At 34.8% G+C, this 16,790-nt stretch overlaps 1 protein-coding gene across 2 annotated transcripts in view; it reads right to left on the bottom strand.

Moving 5' to 3' along the window:
* ABCD3 (ATP binding cassette subfamily D member 3) overlaps window positions 1–16,790 on the bottom strand; it is a 94,742-nt gene that overhangs the window by 44,135 nt on the left and 33,817 nt on the right. For both annotated transcript variants that reach the window (XM_069063375.1, XM_069063376.1), the window contains 3 exons: window positions 13,064–13,162; window positions 8,548–8,636; window positions 1,457–1,526 (listed from right to left, as the gene is read on the bottom strand). In XM_069063375.1, the coding sequence (XP_068919476.1) occupies window positions 1,457–1,526; window positions 8,548–8,636; window positions 13,064–13,162 (258 nt within the window). The remainder of the gene's footprint in view (window positions 1–1,456; window positions 1,527–8,547; window positions 8,637–13,063; window positions 13,163–16,790) is intronic.

Genomic DNA, 16,790 nt, shown 5'->3' with positions numbered 1-16,790 from the left:
TTAAGCTGTACACTAAAATATGGGTACAACATCAACAGATGAAGATGGAGAACAAAATATAATCCCGCATATCAAATTTTATTTTCCTACTTATTTTCATTACAAATTATTAGAGAGGATATAGAGAAAGGTGGAAAAAGTAGACAGCAAAGACACAGCAAAATAGGTCTCATTACATCACATTTCTCTTGCCAGAGTAGCTGGCTACAACGCTGTCATATTAATACAATGCACTGAAAAGTTTTTCCAGTTACCCAGAAAGATGACAGCAAAATTCTATATAATATTTTCAGTATATCCATCTACATCCCTAACACAAGAGGAAAATTTAATATACTTTAAGTTGAATTCCCCAAGGAAAAGCTTAATCAAAGTTTAACTTAAGTTCATGTACACCAAGTGAATTCCTTTTTCATCAATTACCCTAAAGTAAAATGCCATATATCAGGTTATTATATTATTAGGGGATATCTGTGAGATATGTTTTATGTATATGTTTTCTGGATCTCCTCAAGAAAATTCTCTTTTTCTCCCTCACAACCTCTCAAAGAAAGGCATAAATTCTAAATATCAGTCTTCTGGATGAGCCTCCACCCCGAGATTAATAATGTCATACTGGAGTGGGGAACATGCAACCTCGAAGTCACATGCGGCCCTCTAGGTCATCAAGTGCAGCCCTTTGACTGAATCCAAACTTCAAGGAAATTTCCCTTAAGAAAATGATTTATTCTGTAAAATTGTACTCAGTCAAAAGGCTGTACCCAAGGACCTAGAAGGCCACATGTGGCCTAGAGGCCGCAGATTCTCCACCCTTGGTCTATACTTACTTCAACTTTTAAAATAATAGTTCAAAAGATTGTTCTTTTCCCATTTACTTTTCAACCCCCACCAATTTTTACTAAATCGAGGTTTCCAACAATTTAAAACTCTATTTTAAAATGGATATGTTACAGGTAGTTTCTTCTTTTACTCTGTAAGTTTAATGTTAAAATCCCCACAGTGCAAAAGGACACTAAATAAAAACTAAAGGAGCTAGGAAAAAATATTTGGCAATTCTAAACTATTCCATGTATATATTTTGTTCAAGTAGTTAAATAATTCCATTTATATTCTATTCAAGTAGTTAAATAAAATTAGACTGTAAATTCTAATTGATTCTTCTATAAAAACTAATCAACTTTGAGATTTGTAGGTTTTACAGCACATAAGTTAGCTACACTAAATAAAAAGTTACCAGTTTTAAGGCACTATCCTTTATGTATAATGAAATGAAACTGAAGCATAAGTTGTACTAGAAGGACTACAATTTTCCTGCCTAATACAAGAGATGACTGTAATTCTTTTTGAGATGAAAATTCAGGCCACAAGTCTGAATAGGTTTTAGAAGTTCTACTTATAATAAATCATTTTTTAAATATATACACAAACCTGATTTTTTTTAAAGAAGTACACTTACGAGAGGCATGGCAGCGATGAAGTTGAACAAATACCGCTTGAAATCTTTTCTGCTGCGACCAATGATACCACTGCAAACCACCACATGCAGAGTGTTAGTTGCAAATGTAGCAAATCATCATAGTAAGCAGTCTTTGTACATTGTTTAATTTACTTTGGGGGATTTTAAATTATCTTAAGAATCCATAAGTAAAAAGATGTGGAAACATTTTCTTAAAAAGAAAGAAAGCAAAAAACCTGGTCACAATTTTTGTTGTTAACATTTTATTTGAACAGTTGAGATAGTTCCTCACTAAGGGTCTTTTACCTGGGGGGAAAAACAACTATAATAACAACAATAAAAATAGCTAGCATTTATATAGTGCTTTAAGGTTTGCAAAGCTTTAGAAATAGCATCTCATTTGATCTTCACAACAACCCTGTAACACAGGTGCTATTATTATCCCCATTTTACAGATGAGGAAACTGAGGCAGAGATTAAGTGACCTGCCCAAGGTTACACAGCTAGTGATTGATTGAAGCAGGATCTGAACTCAGGTCTTCCTAACTCCAAGTTCAAAGTTTTATCCAATGTGCTATCTGGTTGCCTATATAACAGAATGACAACCAGTTATTCCCAACCTCTACTGGAGAATGCACAGAATGAAAAAAGTAAGCTACTTCAAGAAGAATGCAGAGAGAAAAACATATCATATCAACTTGTTAAACATGGGAATAGGTTACTAAGCAACAGAGAACTGTTTCTATGGAAATTTTTTTTAATATGGATTTTCATCTACCTGGATAAAAGGCAGTGAAATTAATTTAAGATTAAGTACCTTCATAAGGTTCCTTCCACCTCTATGAGTCATAGAATTTTAGAATTAAAGAATTCACTCAATATGGTATCTAAGAACATTATTAGCAAAGAATAAAGTGTAATTTATATCTTCTAAGTTACTATATCTTTCAAAGAAGAATTATACTTAATGGCTCCCTTTGGAATTGAAAGCTATAAAAACTATCAAAGTCTTTATGAAAACAAAGTAACCAGAAAAAAATGATAGTACCAAGAAGATTAATAGGAATCCTTAGTTTAAAAATGTTTATCTAGAAATTATACCAGAAGGTAAATCTTTGGGACTAAGGTTAAAATTAAATACTAAATTTTAAAATAGTTCCTCAAATACTAAAATGCAAAAATATAAATACATCGACTGTGATGAAAGCCAACAAAATAAATAAGAATGTTATTTATATTAATAAAAACATTAGCAATATGAAACACTGAAGACAACAAAAAGCTTAACAATTTTGGCAGGAATTTATGTAAAGCAAAGTGCTTTAGTGATGCTCAAGCTGTGAAACACACATTATTATAAAATATAATAAATGCATGCTTTTTTTAAGCAATGGTTTACCATTGGAGTGGCAGCTATAAACTTTACAAATTGTTTCTTGAATAATATCTTATTTCTGTTTATAATTCCACTGTAAAAGAAAAAAATAATTGCTTTATTTTTTTAAAAATCCTACAGGTGTTCTAATAATTATTTTTAAAGTATTAGTTTCACTTCATATAATGCCAAACTCTTTCAATATGTTTCTGCTGAACTTTTCTTTTCCTTCTTTTTTATTTTTGTATTATAAAAATTGCTCTCTGGAAGGGGGAAGGATACAAAATATAGGTGATGTAAAAACAAATTATACCAACAAAAATTAGTTTTAAAACAAAAGTTTCCCAGTTTATTTATTTGCAAAATGCCCCATTAAAAAATTACAACTTAAATGCTTGGAAATTTCAAAAACAGCAGAATAATTAGGATTTATTCTGTAGTTTGAAAAGAATAACAATTTATTTCTTTAAAAAGAATCCTTCCTAAGTTACCACATTTACTCATGATGCAAAAAACAAGCTGTTGACAAAGAAACCTAAAGATGTACAAAATATGACATTAAAATAAGGTATATGAAAGAACCTTGTCTAGTTCCTTTTAGAGTATTCTTTTTGGCATTTATGTCCATAGCAACTCATCTTCTTTGAGAGGCAAAAAAAAAAAAATCACTAAAAGTATTTGAACCACTGTTCAAAATAGCAGATAACCTTAGCTTTCTACATTTTCCCCCAAATAATTTACTGTTCAATGGTCTAAGTTTTCAAGTCTTTTAAAACTTGTAACATTTAACAAAACCAAAATCCTCAAGTGTCAGAAGCCAGAAATTCAAAAGTAGTTATAATAGCTAAGGTTTAAGAAACTTAACTGAATTCAAAATGACTATTATAAGAATTCACAGAATACTTGAAAAGTGTCACTAAATCCTTTTTAAAAACACATATAAAAAGGTAAGAAAAATTATGACATCTAATGTCTACAACAGGCGTCCTAAAAATTCAGTAACTCTTTAATGATCTCTAAGTGTGACCTAGTTATCTGCAAGTCAGTAAATGATACCACATTTCCCTCAATCAAAAACTTGCAGAACTGGCAGAGGAATACCTGGTATTGTGATTCAAATTAAGAATTTACTTCACAAGTATCCTATTTTTACAGGCTCACTGCCACAAAAAAGGAAGGAATCAAAACTACAAGACCCTGAAATAAAGCGTTAATAACAAATGTGTGAGAACTTTGCCAACTCCAACAAAATCTCCCAAGACATTTGCAGACAGAATCCTAGTCTCTAGCATACAGGTGGAAGAGGTTAACTAGGAAATAGAAGAAACCTGGGTTCTAGCACTATATCTATTACTAACAAGTTGTGAAACCTCTGCCATATAACCCTCAGCACCTTTGTTTCCTTATTTGTCAAAATGAAGGGGCTGGATTAGATTATCTTTTAAGGTCATTCTAGCTCCAAAACTGTATGATTACATGCTAAACAGAAAAAAGTCTAAAGCAAATAAAGCTAGTGTTAAATCTGAAGAAATATATTAATTATTTTAGAAGAAAGCAAATGATATATTTAACAAATAGCAAGAAAAAGAAGAAATATAAGAGGGCAATGAAATGAAAGGTAAGAAAATGACAGAATATAATGCAGTTTAAGCAATATAAGTATGTTCAGGATATAAATATCTGAAGGAATGTGAGTATGATTACGTATACAAGAAAGCTGGGTGGAAAAACTAGACCATAAGTAGGAGCAGAACAAGGTGATTATCTAAGATACCAAAATTAAGTGGACAAACACTGAACTATCGCTCTTGGTTTTATATAATCTAGTGTAATAATACCTCTGTACAGTAATATCTCTGGAGCACACCAAATGTGCAAGAAAAAAAAATGTGGACCTGTGAACCTTGAGGAATAGGATGAAAACAGGTTTTCAACCTGTGCTGGTATAAGTGTAATATCCTGAAAGATAGACACTCTTCCACCGTTACCTTCTAGTACAAGGTCTATTAATAACAAGCTATGTGACCTTTGCCAAATGACTTAATTAGTTCTTTCTTCATCTGAAAAATGATCTCCAAAATACCCAATAATCACAGCTAGGCCAGTTTCCAACTCATCCTCTCCACAAAGCTGGGTGTCCAAGTGGAAGAGGAGAAAGAAGGAAAATAGGGCAAAGGAGAAGATGAGGAAGCACAATAAGCCTTTATTTACCTTGAACTGTGTGTATCAAAATAGAAGCTTTGAACACACACACACACACACACACAAATTAGCAGGTATATATATATACTAGCTTATATTTTAAAAGTGCTTTATGAACTTTCATATACATAAATAATAGTAACTCCTGTTATTATATAGCTCTTTAAGGTTTTCAAAGCACTTTACATGAACACATTCTATGAGGTAAATTCCATTATCATTACCATTTTACAGAAAAGGAAACTGAGGCTGACAGAAGTGAAATGAAACTACAAAGGGTCCCACACTATTAAGTATCAGAGGCAGGATCTGAATAAAGGTCTTTTCAAGCACTGTGCCCCCTAGGTCACACTCCCCATTTTATAGACCATATATCACAGACTAAAAGGCTAAAAGTTTCCCCTTTCCCTTCTACAGATGAGGTAAGTGAGGCACCGTAAGGGGATATGACTTGTCCAGGTTTGTATGGATTACAGTGAATCAGAATATGAACTCAGGTCCTCTGACTCTAAATGCAGCATTCCTTAAACTGCACCGTGCTGCCTCAATAGGGCAAGGAAATGGAGACTCACAGAAATGAAAGGGCTTATCCCAGGTCACATAATTATTAAGCAGTGGAGCTAAGACTTGGAATCAGGTTTCAAGTGCAATGCTCTTTTAATTAATACTATGCTGTTTCACAATGCCATGTAGCAACAATGTGATGCATATCAACACTGTTTCCTGAAACCTATAAAGTGTGTGTAAATAAGGCTATGAAAAAGCTTCATTCCCATATGATGATTCTTTAATTGAGATACCACTGCACTAGAAAAGAACAAGATGCAAAGATGTTTAGGAAGTAGAAAATAATAGAAATTTATGAAGACAATATTCCACAGTCCCAGTAAAAACTGGGTTGGAAACTGGCCTAGCTGTGGTTATTAGGTATTTTGGAGATCATTTTTCAGATGAAGAAAGAACTGAAAACAAACATTTAACTTTTCTGCAATTTTTATCATATCCTGCAAACTTATTTAGCATATTACTATAAATGTGAAATGTTACGAAAATATAAATGAAGATTACTCTGCATAAAAGTATTATGACTCAGTTGTGTATGGGGCAGTTCCCCACTGTAGTTTCTGCAACATATTACTGAAAATCACATGATAAAGTGGATTATGTTATTGCAAAGAACAATAAAATGAGCATCAATATCCTGGGTGTAATGATACAAGGGACCCTAAAAATCATGCAAAAAATCCAACTCTACATATCATAAAACAGATCTACCTAAAACTAAAATACTAAGTGTAAATAAGCAATTAATAATTTTATATTATAGGATTATAGCTCTAGAATTGGAAGAGACCAAAGATCCCTTCATTTTATAGCTGAAGAATCTAAAGTCAAGAGATTAGGTGACTTGTCTGAAGCATCTGTTGTGCAGGGGACAGAGTACATGGCCTGGACTCAGGAAGCTTTGAGTTAAATCCAGGCTCAGACACCTAACTGTGTGACACTGAACAAGTCGCTTAACCTCTCTATCTGCCTCAGTTTCCTCAACTTAAAATGGGAATAATGATAGCACTTTCCTCACAGGGTTCCTGTGAGGATCAAATGAGATCATACTGTAGACAGTTCAGCCTAATGCCTGGCACAGAGAAGGCTCTTAATAAAGGCTTGTTTCTTCCCAAGTCACAAAGGTAATAAACATAAACATCACATTTGAACCCAGGTCCCCTTACCTCCAAAGTTAGAACTCTTCCCATTTTGCTAATGTTTGCCTTCTTAAGACCTGGAAAGGTTTTTCTGAAGTAGATCTGGATAGCCCATGTTAAATTAGCTAAAATAGCTAATGCCTTATACTTTTCTCCATAAGATTTTCCATAATTTAAAAAAAAAAAGCATTTAGAATCATCCCACTGACCTTACAGGGTTGGGATGACAAGACCACTGACTTAAAGCTGAAGAGATGTCACAAGTCACCCACCTCATTTTACACATGAAAAAACATAAGGTCTGAGATATGACTTGTCTAAGTAAAGCAGGTGTGAAATCTGAGCCTGAGAGGTCAGGTCCCTGGACACCAAATCCAGTACACAAACCACACCCACATCTTTAAAGATCTCACTAAGGGCTTTGTTCATAAGATCACAGTACCAAAGAATATAGGGGCCTCAAAGGCCATTTAGTCCAATCCCTCTGTTTTACAATTGAGAAAACTGAGGCGCCAGGATGTCAAGTGATATGGGCATACAAGGAGAAATGAGAGCCCAAGTCCTCTGACCCCAGTTATTGTTCTTTCGACTGCACCATTCTGCAGGATTCAGGGAATGGGCCTCCGCAAACTAGTCCTCCTTTTGTTTATGGTCTCTTCTCTGATTTTCCCTTTTTTTCCCCCTCCCTCAAAATCATGGGCAGGTTTGATGAGGAAAACACAAAAGATCAGCCTGAGGGAGGATGAAGGAAGGGGGAGCAGATGCTGGGATGGTTAGAGAAGTGGTAATTACAGTCTTGGCAAAAACTGCATAAATATGTACCCTGTGGTTTCTGGATGTTTTTTAAAATTTGTTTCAATTAGATAGATAGTCATTTCTTTTTCTCCATTCCTGTTATGTCCCAAGACAAACAGTATGGATCCCTACTAAAGAAACTAAAGAGGTAGCAAAAGCATAGATAAGTGATACATAAATGTTAGATAACAATGAATAAGTGGGGCAGAAAACTTGCAACATGTCATAAAGCACAGACTTCTTGGAATTAGTTTCAGCAGAATGCACTAATAGTCTACCTTTTGAGTGAAAGTAATATGAATAAGTATACCATTTTTTTAATAAGCTGTGCTGATTTCCTCCATGCTGAAAGGGAGACTAATAAAAGGAATAATTTTGGCATCCCTGTCTCTCACCAAATTTCCCAAGATACATACAAAGTATCTGAGAGGGGAAAAAATGTTTTCATTTCAAAACGTTTGGTATAGCTTTCAACATAATATTTTAGTAGGTATGTTTGTTGTAAATATTTTTGATTAGTAAAAAGAACATAAAAAATTAAACAACCTTAAAAACTTCTGGACACAAAGTTAGGATAGTCTAAAAGCAGATCACAGAAGAAGAAAAAAATTCTTAATAGAAAATAAATACAAAAAGTTTTCAGGACACTTAATTCCTTAATTTCTAAGCTAAAACTCTAATTCAAAATGGTCTCAAAGTTTCAAATCCAATACACTTCAATATGCAGAAAAGGAATAAAGAAAATATAATAAAAGTGTTAGGTTCAAGATGTTTAGTGGTTTACTTTTTTCTAGTGATAACCTCTAATGATTATTTGCTTCCTGATGGAATATATGAAAAAATTTTTAATGTTTTATTTATAATTGCCTAATCAACTGTAAATATTCAGGGTGATGATTTAGACATCATTTTAGAGTTAAATTAGTAGTAATTTAGATTCTTTCTTGATAATATAATACATTTGAATTGGTGGCAAAGTAGTTTTTTTGACATAATAGAAGTGAATGGAAAAATACCTTTCAATGAGTGTCCCATTTTGAATCATCCAAACATCACAATATGTGCGAGATACCAGCATAACAGCAATAAGTATCAAGTAACCTGTCTAGAAGAAATAAATTAAATACAATAAATTAACAATGCTTAAAAACCCTAAGCAGTTAAATAATCCTAAACTTTGTTTTCCCTTTATCATAAGAATACATTATCCATTTTAAAAACCAATACTACATCTGGCAACAAATAGCATTATTATAGAAACGCAAACATCTACCTGTCTCAACTTACCTTATGGTTAACATTTTTTTCTAAGATGGAATTTATATGTCTGCTAATGGCAGCACTTTAGCAATGGAACAATGATAATAATTATGCCAGTAAAATATTCTTTTTCTGTTATATTTTATTTTTTCAATCAATGAATAACTACCTTTTCTCCCCCCTTCTCCCCAGACCCCCAATATAATATTAAACAACCAAGAAGTAGTGAGTATATCAGTATTCAACCAGCACTATTAAGAGATATCAGTAAAGTTGTAGTTACTATACTTGAAGAATTTACCTCAAGTGGGGAAGAAACAATGAGAAAACAATACTACTATGTGGCAGAAAGAGTGCTGAACTGAAAGTCAAGACATTTGGTTTCTAAGACCCCATGCTGGTTATTAACCAGTCATATGGCTTTGGGCAAATTAATTCCCTTTCCTGGACCTTAGTTTCTTCAATTGTAAAAGTATTTGGCTCAACTATACTATCTCTAACAGCCTTTTCCATTTTATCATTCTATTAGATTATTTTTATCCTAAGATTTTACATAATCTAGAGCTAAAATTATATGGTATAAACTTTAAGTGCTCTTAAGAATACAGAGAAGGCGGGGCGGCTAGGTGACGCAGTGAGTAAAGCACAGGCCCCGGAGTCAGGAGGACCTGAGAGTTCAGTTCCGGCCTCAGACACTTAACCACACACACAAAAAAACTAGCCATGTAACCTTGGGCAAGTTACTTAACCCCAATTGCCCTCCAAAAAAAAAAGCCAAAAAAAAAAAAAAAAAGAATACAGAGAAGGAAGAGATCAATGTGAACAAGAACAGGTTTGGTTGTTTTTATCTTCCTGTGAAAGGCAAAACTTGAAAATGACCTTAAAGGGTCAGCTAGGTGGCACAATTAATACAGCGCCAGGCCTAAGCTGGCCTCAGAAACTTACTAGCTGTGTGAACCTGTTTGCTTCCGTTTCCTCATCTATAAAATTAGCTGGAGAAGGAAATGGCAAACTCACTCCAGTATCTTTGTCAAGAAAACCCCCAATGGATCATAAAGAGCTAGACACAATCATGACTTAAATGAATGAACAACAACAAAAGGATCTTAAAGGATAGGTGGGATCTGAATTGGTTGAGAAATATCAGTAGGCACTATAAGGGAACATCATTGAATAAAAGCAATGGAGACAAGAATTGAGCACTTCCAATCATTTGATCATGGGCAGTTTCTTTGAGTAACAGATTCCTCATCTACAAAATGGTTATAATAAATATAGCATACATTATGTAGGATTTGGGGAAGGGGGTAATAGGTGAGGAAAAGTCTCTATAAACCTTAAGGCACTATTTAAATAAGTCAGTAGTCGGTGGCTAGGTGGCGTAGTGAATAGAGCGCTGGCCCTGGAGTCAGGAGGATCCGAGTGTGGCTCCAGCCTCAGACACTTAACACCCAAACACTAAAAAGAAAAACTAGCCGTGTAACTTTGGGCAAGTTACTTAACCCCAATTGCCCTCCAAAAGGCAAAAGATAAAATAAAATATAAAATAAAATAATAAATAAATAAGTCAGTAGTTCTTATGAGACCACAAAAATTTATTATAATTAGCGATAATGCCAGAATTCTCCACCAATTATTATCAGTTGAAAATATACATTTGGAAGACATTAACAGAAATGAGTGATTAAAGCCATGAAAGTGGGCATATTTTATAGTATTTTTTTTTATGGTAGTTAACTGAAAACAAAGTAGATGTCATCAAGTGGAGAACTGATAATAAATTGTGGCATGTAAATGTAACAAGGATATCACAGCACTACCTTTCAATCCTATCAAACTCCAAGAAAAAGTAAATATAAGTTAATTATTGGAAATATGTCCTCCCAAGGTCTAGGCTGCTCAAAAAGAAGTTATCTTGTATGAAGTCATCATTCTATATGGACAGCTCCATCAGTAGTCTTTCCAGTATTATGCAGCATTAACATCATTCCAACCTCAGTAACATTTCAATTAAGCAAGCCCATTTCCCTTGATCCCTTCTGCAATGGGCTGAGAAAGTATCCTAGATGAAGGAGCATATTATCTCAGGAGTATACTCCTTAAGGGTTTGGGTCTTGCAATTCCCTACCAATTCATCTTCATTCGTTGATATGTAAACTACATATATCTACTGCCACTACTTAGGAATATAGAGTTGAACTCTACTACAGAATTTAGGTAGATCTCTATAGATTAACAAGCTCTGTCCCTCTTCCAAATATCTGTGTAGGGACATATGTTAAAGACTGAAGACATGGTAATCAGTAAGCACTGCCAATATCCAACACCTTGTTAATAAAGGGGGTAGTTACATCTCCTTGTATAAGCAAACACAGCAAAGCCCCTATAGGTCTTAACTTTGCGTCTATGAATATTTTTTTTGTATTTTCTAACTATATTTAATATAATTAGTTTCTTTTGTAATCTAATTTTTAAAAAAATTATGTGCATTTAAAAATATTCATTTGAGAAGGGGTCCATACACTTCACCTAACTGCTAAAGGGGTCCATGACACAGAAGAGGTTAAGAACTACTGCTCTAGATAAACGATTCAGGACAAACAAGTCTTGTATTATTAAACATATGTTTGAAATATTATTTATTCCTTTTGGACCATAGGTTCCTAGAGAGGAGAAATTATGTTTAATTCTAGTAATGATGAGCCAGGACTCAGGTGACAGGATGGCTTCTAGATTGAACTATGCTACTACCTTGCTGTGTGTCTTGAACAAGTCATTTAACTTCTCTGGGACTCAGTTTCGTCATCTGAAAAATAAAAATGTCAGGACTAAACTACCTCTATAGTCCCTTTCAACTTCTAAAGGCTTACCAGCCTATGAATCTATATATTTATATGTATAGCAGATGCAGTTACACAGTACAATAGAGAGCTAGGCCTGGAGTCAGGAAGACCTGAATTCAAATCCAATCTCAGGCAATGACTAGCTGTGTGACCCTGGGCAAGTCACTTCACTTCTGTTTGTCTCAGTTTCCTCCATTGTGAAATGGAGATAATAATAGCTCCCACTTGCCTGCTATGAACTAATAGTTGTAAAATGCTTAGTATACAGTGCCTAGCACAGAGTAGGTAGTCTACAAATGTTCATTCCTTTCCTCCTTCCCTTCCTACAGGTCCAGATGGAAGTATATTTTCTGGTTATAGTGATAATAATGTAAACAATTTTTAATGTTTTTGATGATGACAACATTTTTAAAACTAATTAAAGGGCAGAAAAGCTAATGAATCCACTTTTTCCTTGTCACTACCAGCTCCTCTCCTAAAATAACTCTGTTGGATCAGGTGCCAGAAGTTGCAAGGGACAGTCTTGCAGTATGTGCTCAGTCACTTGTGCAGCCTCATTCAGTCCTGCTGCACACAAAAGAACTGACAGTTTCCAGTGTGCTTTTGTTTTCTTTTGCTATTTAGAAGCACTCAGGGTTAAGTGACTTGACCAGAGTCACAAAACAAGTAATTGTCTGAGACCAGATCTGAACTCAGGTCCTCCTGACTCCAGGGCCAGTGCTCTAAGTCCATCACAGCATGCTTTTATCTTCGTTGTCCCTGAGGTTTCTGGTGGCTCTCCTCAACTACATTCCAAGATTTGCTACAATGCCTTTGTCTACTTTGTTTTATTCAGGTCTGTTTGTAACACTGTTTACTCTAGAAGTCACTGATGGCATACTGAAGAATGGGAGAATATTTGTATAAGCTTACTAAACCAAAGAAATGCCCTTTTCTTTAGTATGTTCATATAGGAGACAATTTGACTTGCAATCCAAAAAGACTATATAACATGTCATGTTAATATAATGCTTAAAGGCTGACAAAGAAAGCACTTTTCTTCACAGCAACCTTGTCCAGGAATAATGCAAGCATTATGCCCATTTTACAAATTAAACTGAAGCTAAAAGATATTAAGAGACTTGCACATTATCACCCAGCAGACAAGTAGCTAAAAGCAAATTCAAACCTAGGTTTCCTGACTCCAGATCTAGCACTCTTTCCATGACACATCAAAAGCTACTTTATAGGGGCGGTTAGGTGGCACAGTGAGTAAAGCGCTGGCCCTGGAGTCAGGAGGACTCAAGTTCGGTTCTGGCCTCACACACTTAACACCCACACAAAAAAACTAGCCGTGTAACCTTGGGCAAATTACTTAACCCCAAGTGCCCTCCAAAAGGCAAAAAAAAAAGCTACTTTATAACATCTCTTTTTCCAAAATAACACTTACCTCTTTACAGAATGTTCTAGGAACCATAATTCTCAGAATTTTTTGAATTCTTGAAAAGAATACTTTGTCCACCACAGCCCGTTCTTTCTTTCCTTCTTTCTACAAATAAGAACAGAAGAAAAAAGTTGTTTTTTAGATAAAGTTGTATCAGAAATTAATCATAAAACTAAAAATGTGCTACTTCTAAGTTAACATTTTATTTGGAACATTTATGTAAGGATGCAACCTTTTCTTTTTCTTTTTTAAGCAATTGGGGTTAAGTAACTTGCTCAAGGTTACGCGGCCCCAGTTATTTCTTTCTGGGTGTGGCGCTAAGTATTTGAGCCCGGATTCGATCCCCAAGTCATCCCAACACTGGGGCCGGTATTTTTACTCACTGAGCCACCTGGCCGCCCCTGCAATCTTTTCTTGATATACTATAATATGACAAAAGCAATTCAATAAAAAAGGGAAAATTTTAATAAATGAAAATAATAGAAGGTTATATTTTGAAGGGCTGATTTACTGGGAAATTGTTACTGGAATACTTGAAACAAAAATGGCAGGAATTCCAAAAGGTTTTAGGGGAACATATAGGAAGAGTATAGAAAGACCCTCTTCTGGGGGAACTTTCTCTGGGGGAACCTCTCCCCAGTTATCATGAATTGACTGAATGATTATCAGGAAGAACACTGAAATTCCTGAACCACTCTTTCTCCATTTTTTCTATTGTTTCCTGGGATTCGTTATGAAAAGCTTCACCTCTTTATTTTCAAACATTTATCAATTTTACAACTATAATTTACATTCATAGTATGTTCAGGTGCAATGTTGTTCATCCTTCATTTTCAAAGAGGACCAATGATATCATGGGTGATGTCTTGATTTGTGCATGAATTGTATTTAAGGGAGGCAGAAATGCACAAAGTCATCAGCCTTACTCTCTCTTTCAGAGTATCAAAGTCCAGTGACAAGACAAAAGTCAAGACTGGTGATCACCAAGGATGCAGCAGATGACCATGATATCTTTGAAGTCTACCAAGCTTTAAGCACTCCACAGAGCCTATTTCAGCTGTCTTCATGACTATTGGAACAAACTGTTCTCATGTGCTCAATCCACCAGGGAAGTCTTCCAGTACTTGGGGTAGACATCCCCCTAAATCACTGATGGGTTTTAGGCCAGTCATTTACAGGTTAGCCTCAATCTGGTTTAGCCCATCTGCCAAGACCGTTTTATCAGGGTGTGACTCCTCATACTATATTTCCTTGGAGCCACGTGTTTAAGGAAGACAAGCACCTCTGACTTGCCAAGCCCCTTCAGGGCTGTTCATCCACCCTTGGTGTCCACCTGCCACTCAACTCTCAGAATGCCTCTTAGACAATTAAGTAACAGTTAAACCAATTGTGGTATATGTAATGGAATATTTTTATGCCATAAGAAATGATGAAAGAGACAATCTCAAAGAATCCTATAAGTATAAAATGATTCAAAGTAAAGTGAGAAGAACAAGGAAAACAATTTATACAAGTATAGCTATACTATAAAGAAAAATAATCAAAGTAATGACCAATCGTGTGTGTGTCTATCTCCAAGAGACCTCTGATTAAACATGTTACTCACCTCCTGACAAAAAGGATACAAAGTGCAGAATGACACATTCATTTCTGACATGGCCACTCTTAATTGATTTTGCTTCACTATACTTCTCACAAGAGTTCCTTTTTTCTTTCTGTTCTTTTTTTCCTCCTTCCTTCCTCTTAGTTTTTAATTACGGGGAGGCTTGGGGTAATGGGCAAAGAGAACAAGGGATGCCAAAGAAAAAGAAGACCACATACCAAAATCAAGTCTAAATGGGTTCATGATCTAGGTATAAAGGTTGATACTGAAAGCAGTCTGCTAAAACAAGGAATAGTTTACCTATCAGACTTGTGGAGAGGGAATGACTTTATGACGAAACAAGAATTAGAGAACATTATAAAATGTAAAATGGATAATTTTGACTACATGAAATTGAAAAGTTTCTGTACAAATAAAGCCAATGTAACCAAGATTAAGAGGGAGGTGGGAAACTGGGAAAGAATCTTTACAACCTATGTCTCTGACAAAGGACTCATCTCTAAAATATACAGAGAACAGAGTCAAATTTATAAGAATACAAGTCATTCCCCAATTGATAAATGGTCAAAGGATATGAACAGGCAGTTTTCAGAGAAAGAAATTAAAGCTATCTATAAGCACATGAAGAAATGCTCTAATTCACTATTGATTAGAGAAATGCAAATCAAAACAACTCTGAGGTACCACATCTCACCAGTCAGATTGGCTAAGATGACAAAACAGGAAAATGACAAATGCTGGAGAGGATGTGGGCAAACTGGAACACTAATGCATTGTTGGTGGAGTTGTGAACTGATCCAGCCTTTCTGGAGAGCAATCTGGAATTATGCCCAAAGGGCTATAAATACTTTCATACCCTTTGATCCAGCAATACCACTCCTAGGGTTATATCCCAAAGAGATCATAGAAATGGGAGAAAGACCCATATGTACAAAAATGTTTATAGCAGCTCTTTTTGTTATGGCAAAGAATTGGAAATTAAGGGGGTGTCCATCAATTGGGGAATGGCTGAACAAGTTGTGGTATATGCATGTTATGGAATATTATTGCGCTATAAGAAACGGGGAGCAGGCAGTCTTCATATTTACCTGGAGAGGCTTAAAAGAACTGATGATGAGTGAGAAGAGTAGAACCAGGAGGAATTTGTACACAATTACAGACACAACGTATGTGTGATGACCAACTTTGATAGACTGGACTCTTCTCAACAATGCAGGGATATAAGTCAATCCCAAAAGACGCATGATGGAGAGAAATACGTGCATCCAGAGAAAGAACTAGAAAGAACTAAATTTATATCCAGGTGGAAGCAAAATACCTGATCTTTTTTGTTCTCTTATTTGATTTTATGTCCTCTTTACCATTTTTCATTCCAGCTGGTACAATCCATCCTTATAACCTGACCATTGTATAATGTGGAAGTATTTACAGATCCTATACTTGATTAGAAGCCGACATGGGGGGGGGGGGGGGAAGAAGAGGAGGGAAGGGGACAAAATGTGAAATTCAAGGAATTGTGGAATTGAATCCTGTAAACTAAAAGGAAACAAACAAATTAATAAATTAAAGAATAAAAAAAAAAGAAAAGAAAAAGAAGACCACTACAACATTTTTCTTTTCAGTGCACAGAAGAGAAGGAAGTTAAGAATGAAGCACAAATACTATAGTTGTGAAACATGGAATTTATTATATGCTTCTAAAAAACATTCCAATTTATTTATAACTTTTTCTTTTTAAAGTTTGAGGTTCAAATTCTCTTCCTTCCTCCAAACTCTTCCTCCATTCACTGAGAAGGCAAGAAATATATCAATTATACATGTGAAATCATGCAAAACATACTTCCATATTAGCAATTTTTTTTAAAGTGAAAAAATTATACTTCTATTTGCCCTCAGAATTCATCATTTCTCTTTTTGGAGAATAACATTTTTTAGTCATGAGTCCTTTGGAATTCTCTTGGATCACTGTATTGATCAGAGTAAACAAATCTTTCATAGCTGATCATCATTACAACATTGTTATTACTGTATACAAATGTCTTTTTGCTTCATTCTTCATCAATTCACACAGGTCTTGTCATATTTTTCTGAATCTATTCCCACAACACAATAGTACTCTATCACAATCATA

Source organism: Petaurus breviceps, unplaced genomic scaffold (assembly GCF_028583685.1).
Source record: "Petaurus breviceps papuanus isolate PSGF00001 unplaced genomic scaffold, PetGlider_PUasm1.0 90564, whole genome shotgun sequence".
Taxonomy (NCBI): Eukaryota; Metazoa; Chordata; class Mammalia; order Diprotodontia; family Petauridae; genus Petaurus; species Petaurus breviceps.
Note: the sequence above shows the minus strand (reverse complement) of the source record. Positions and strands in the feature narration are given on the sequence as shown.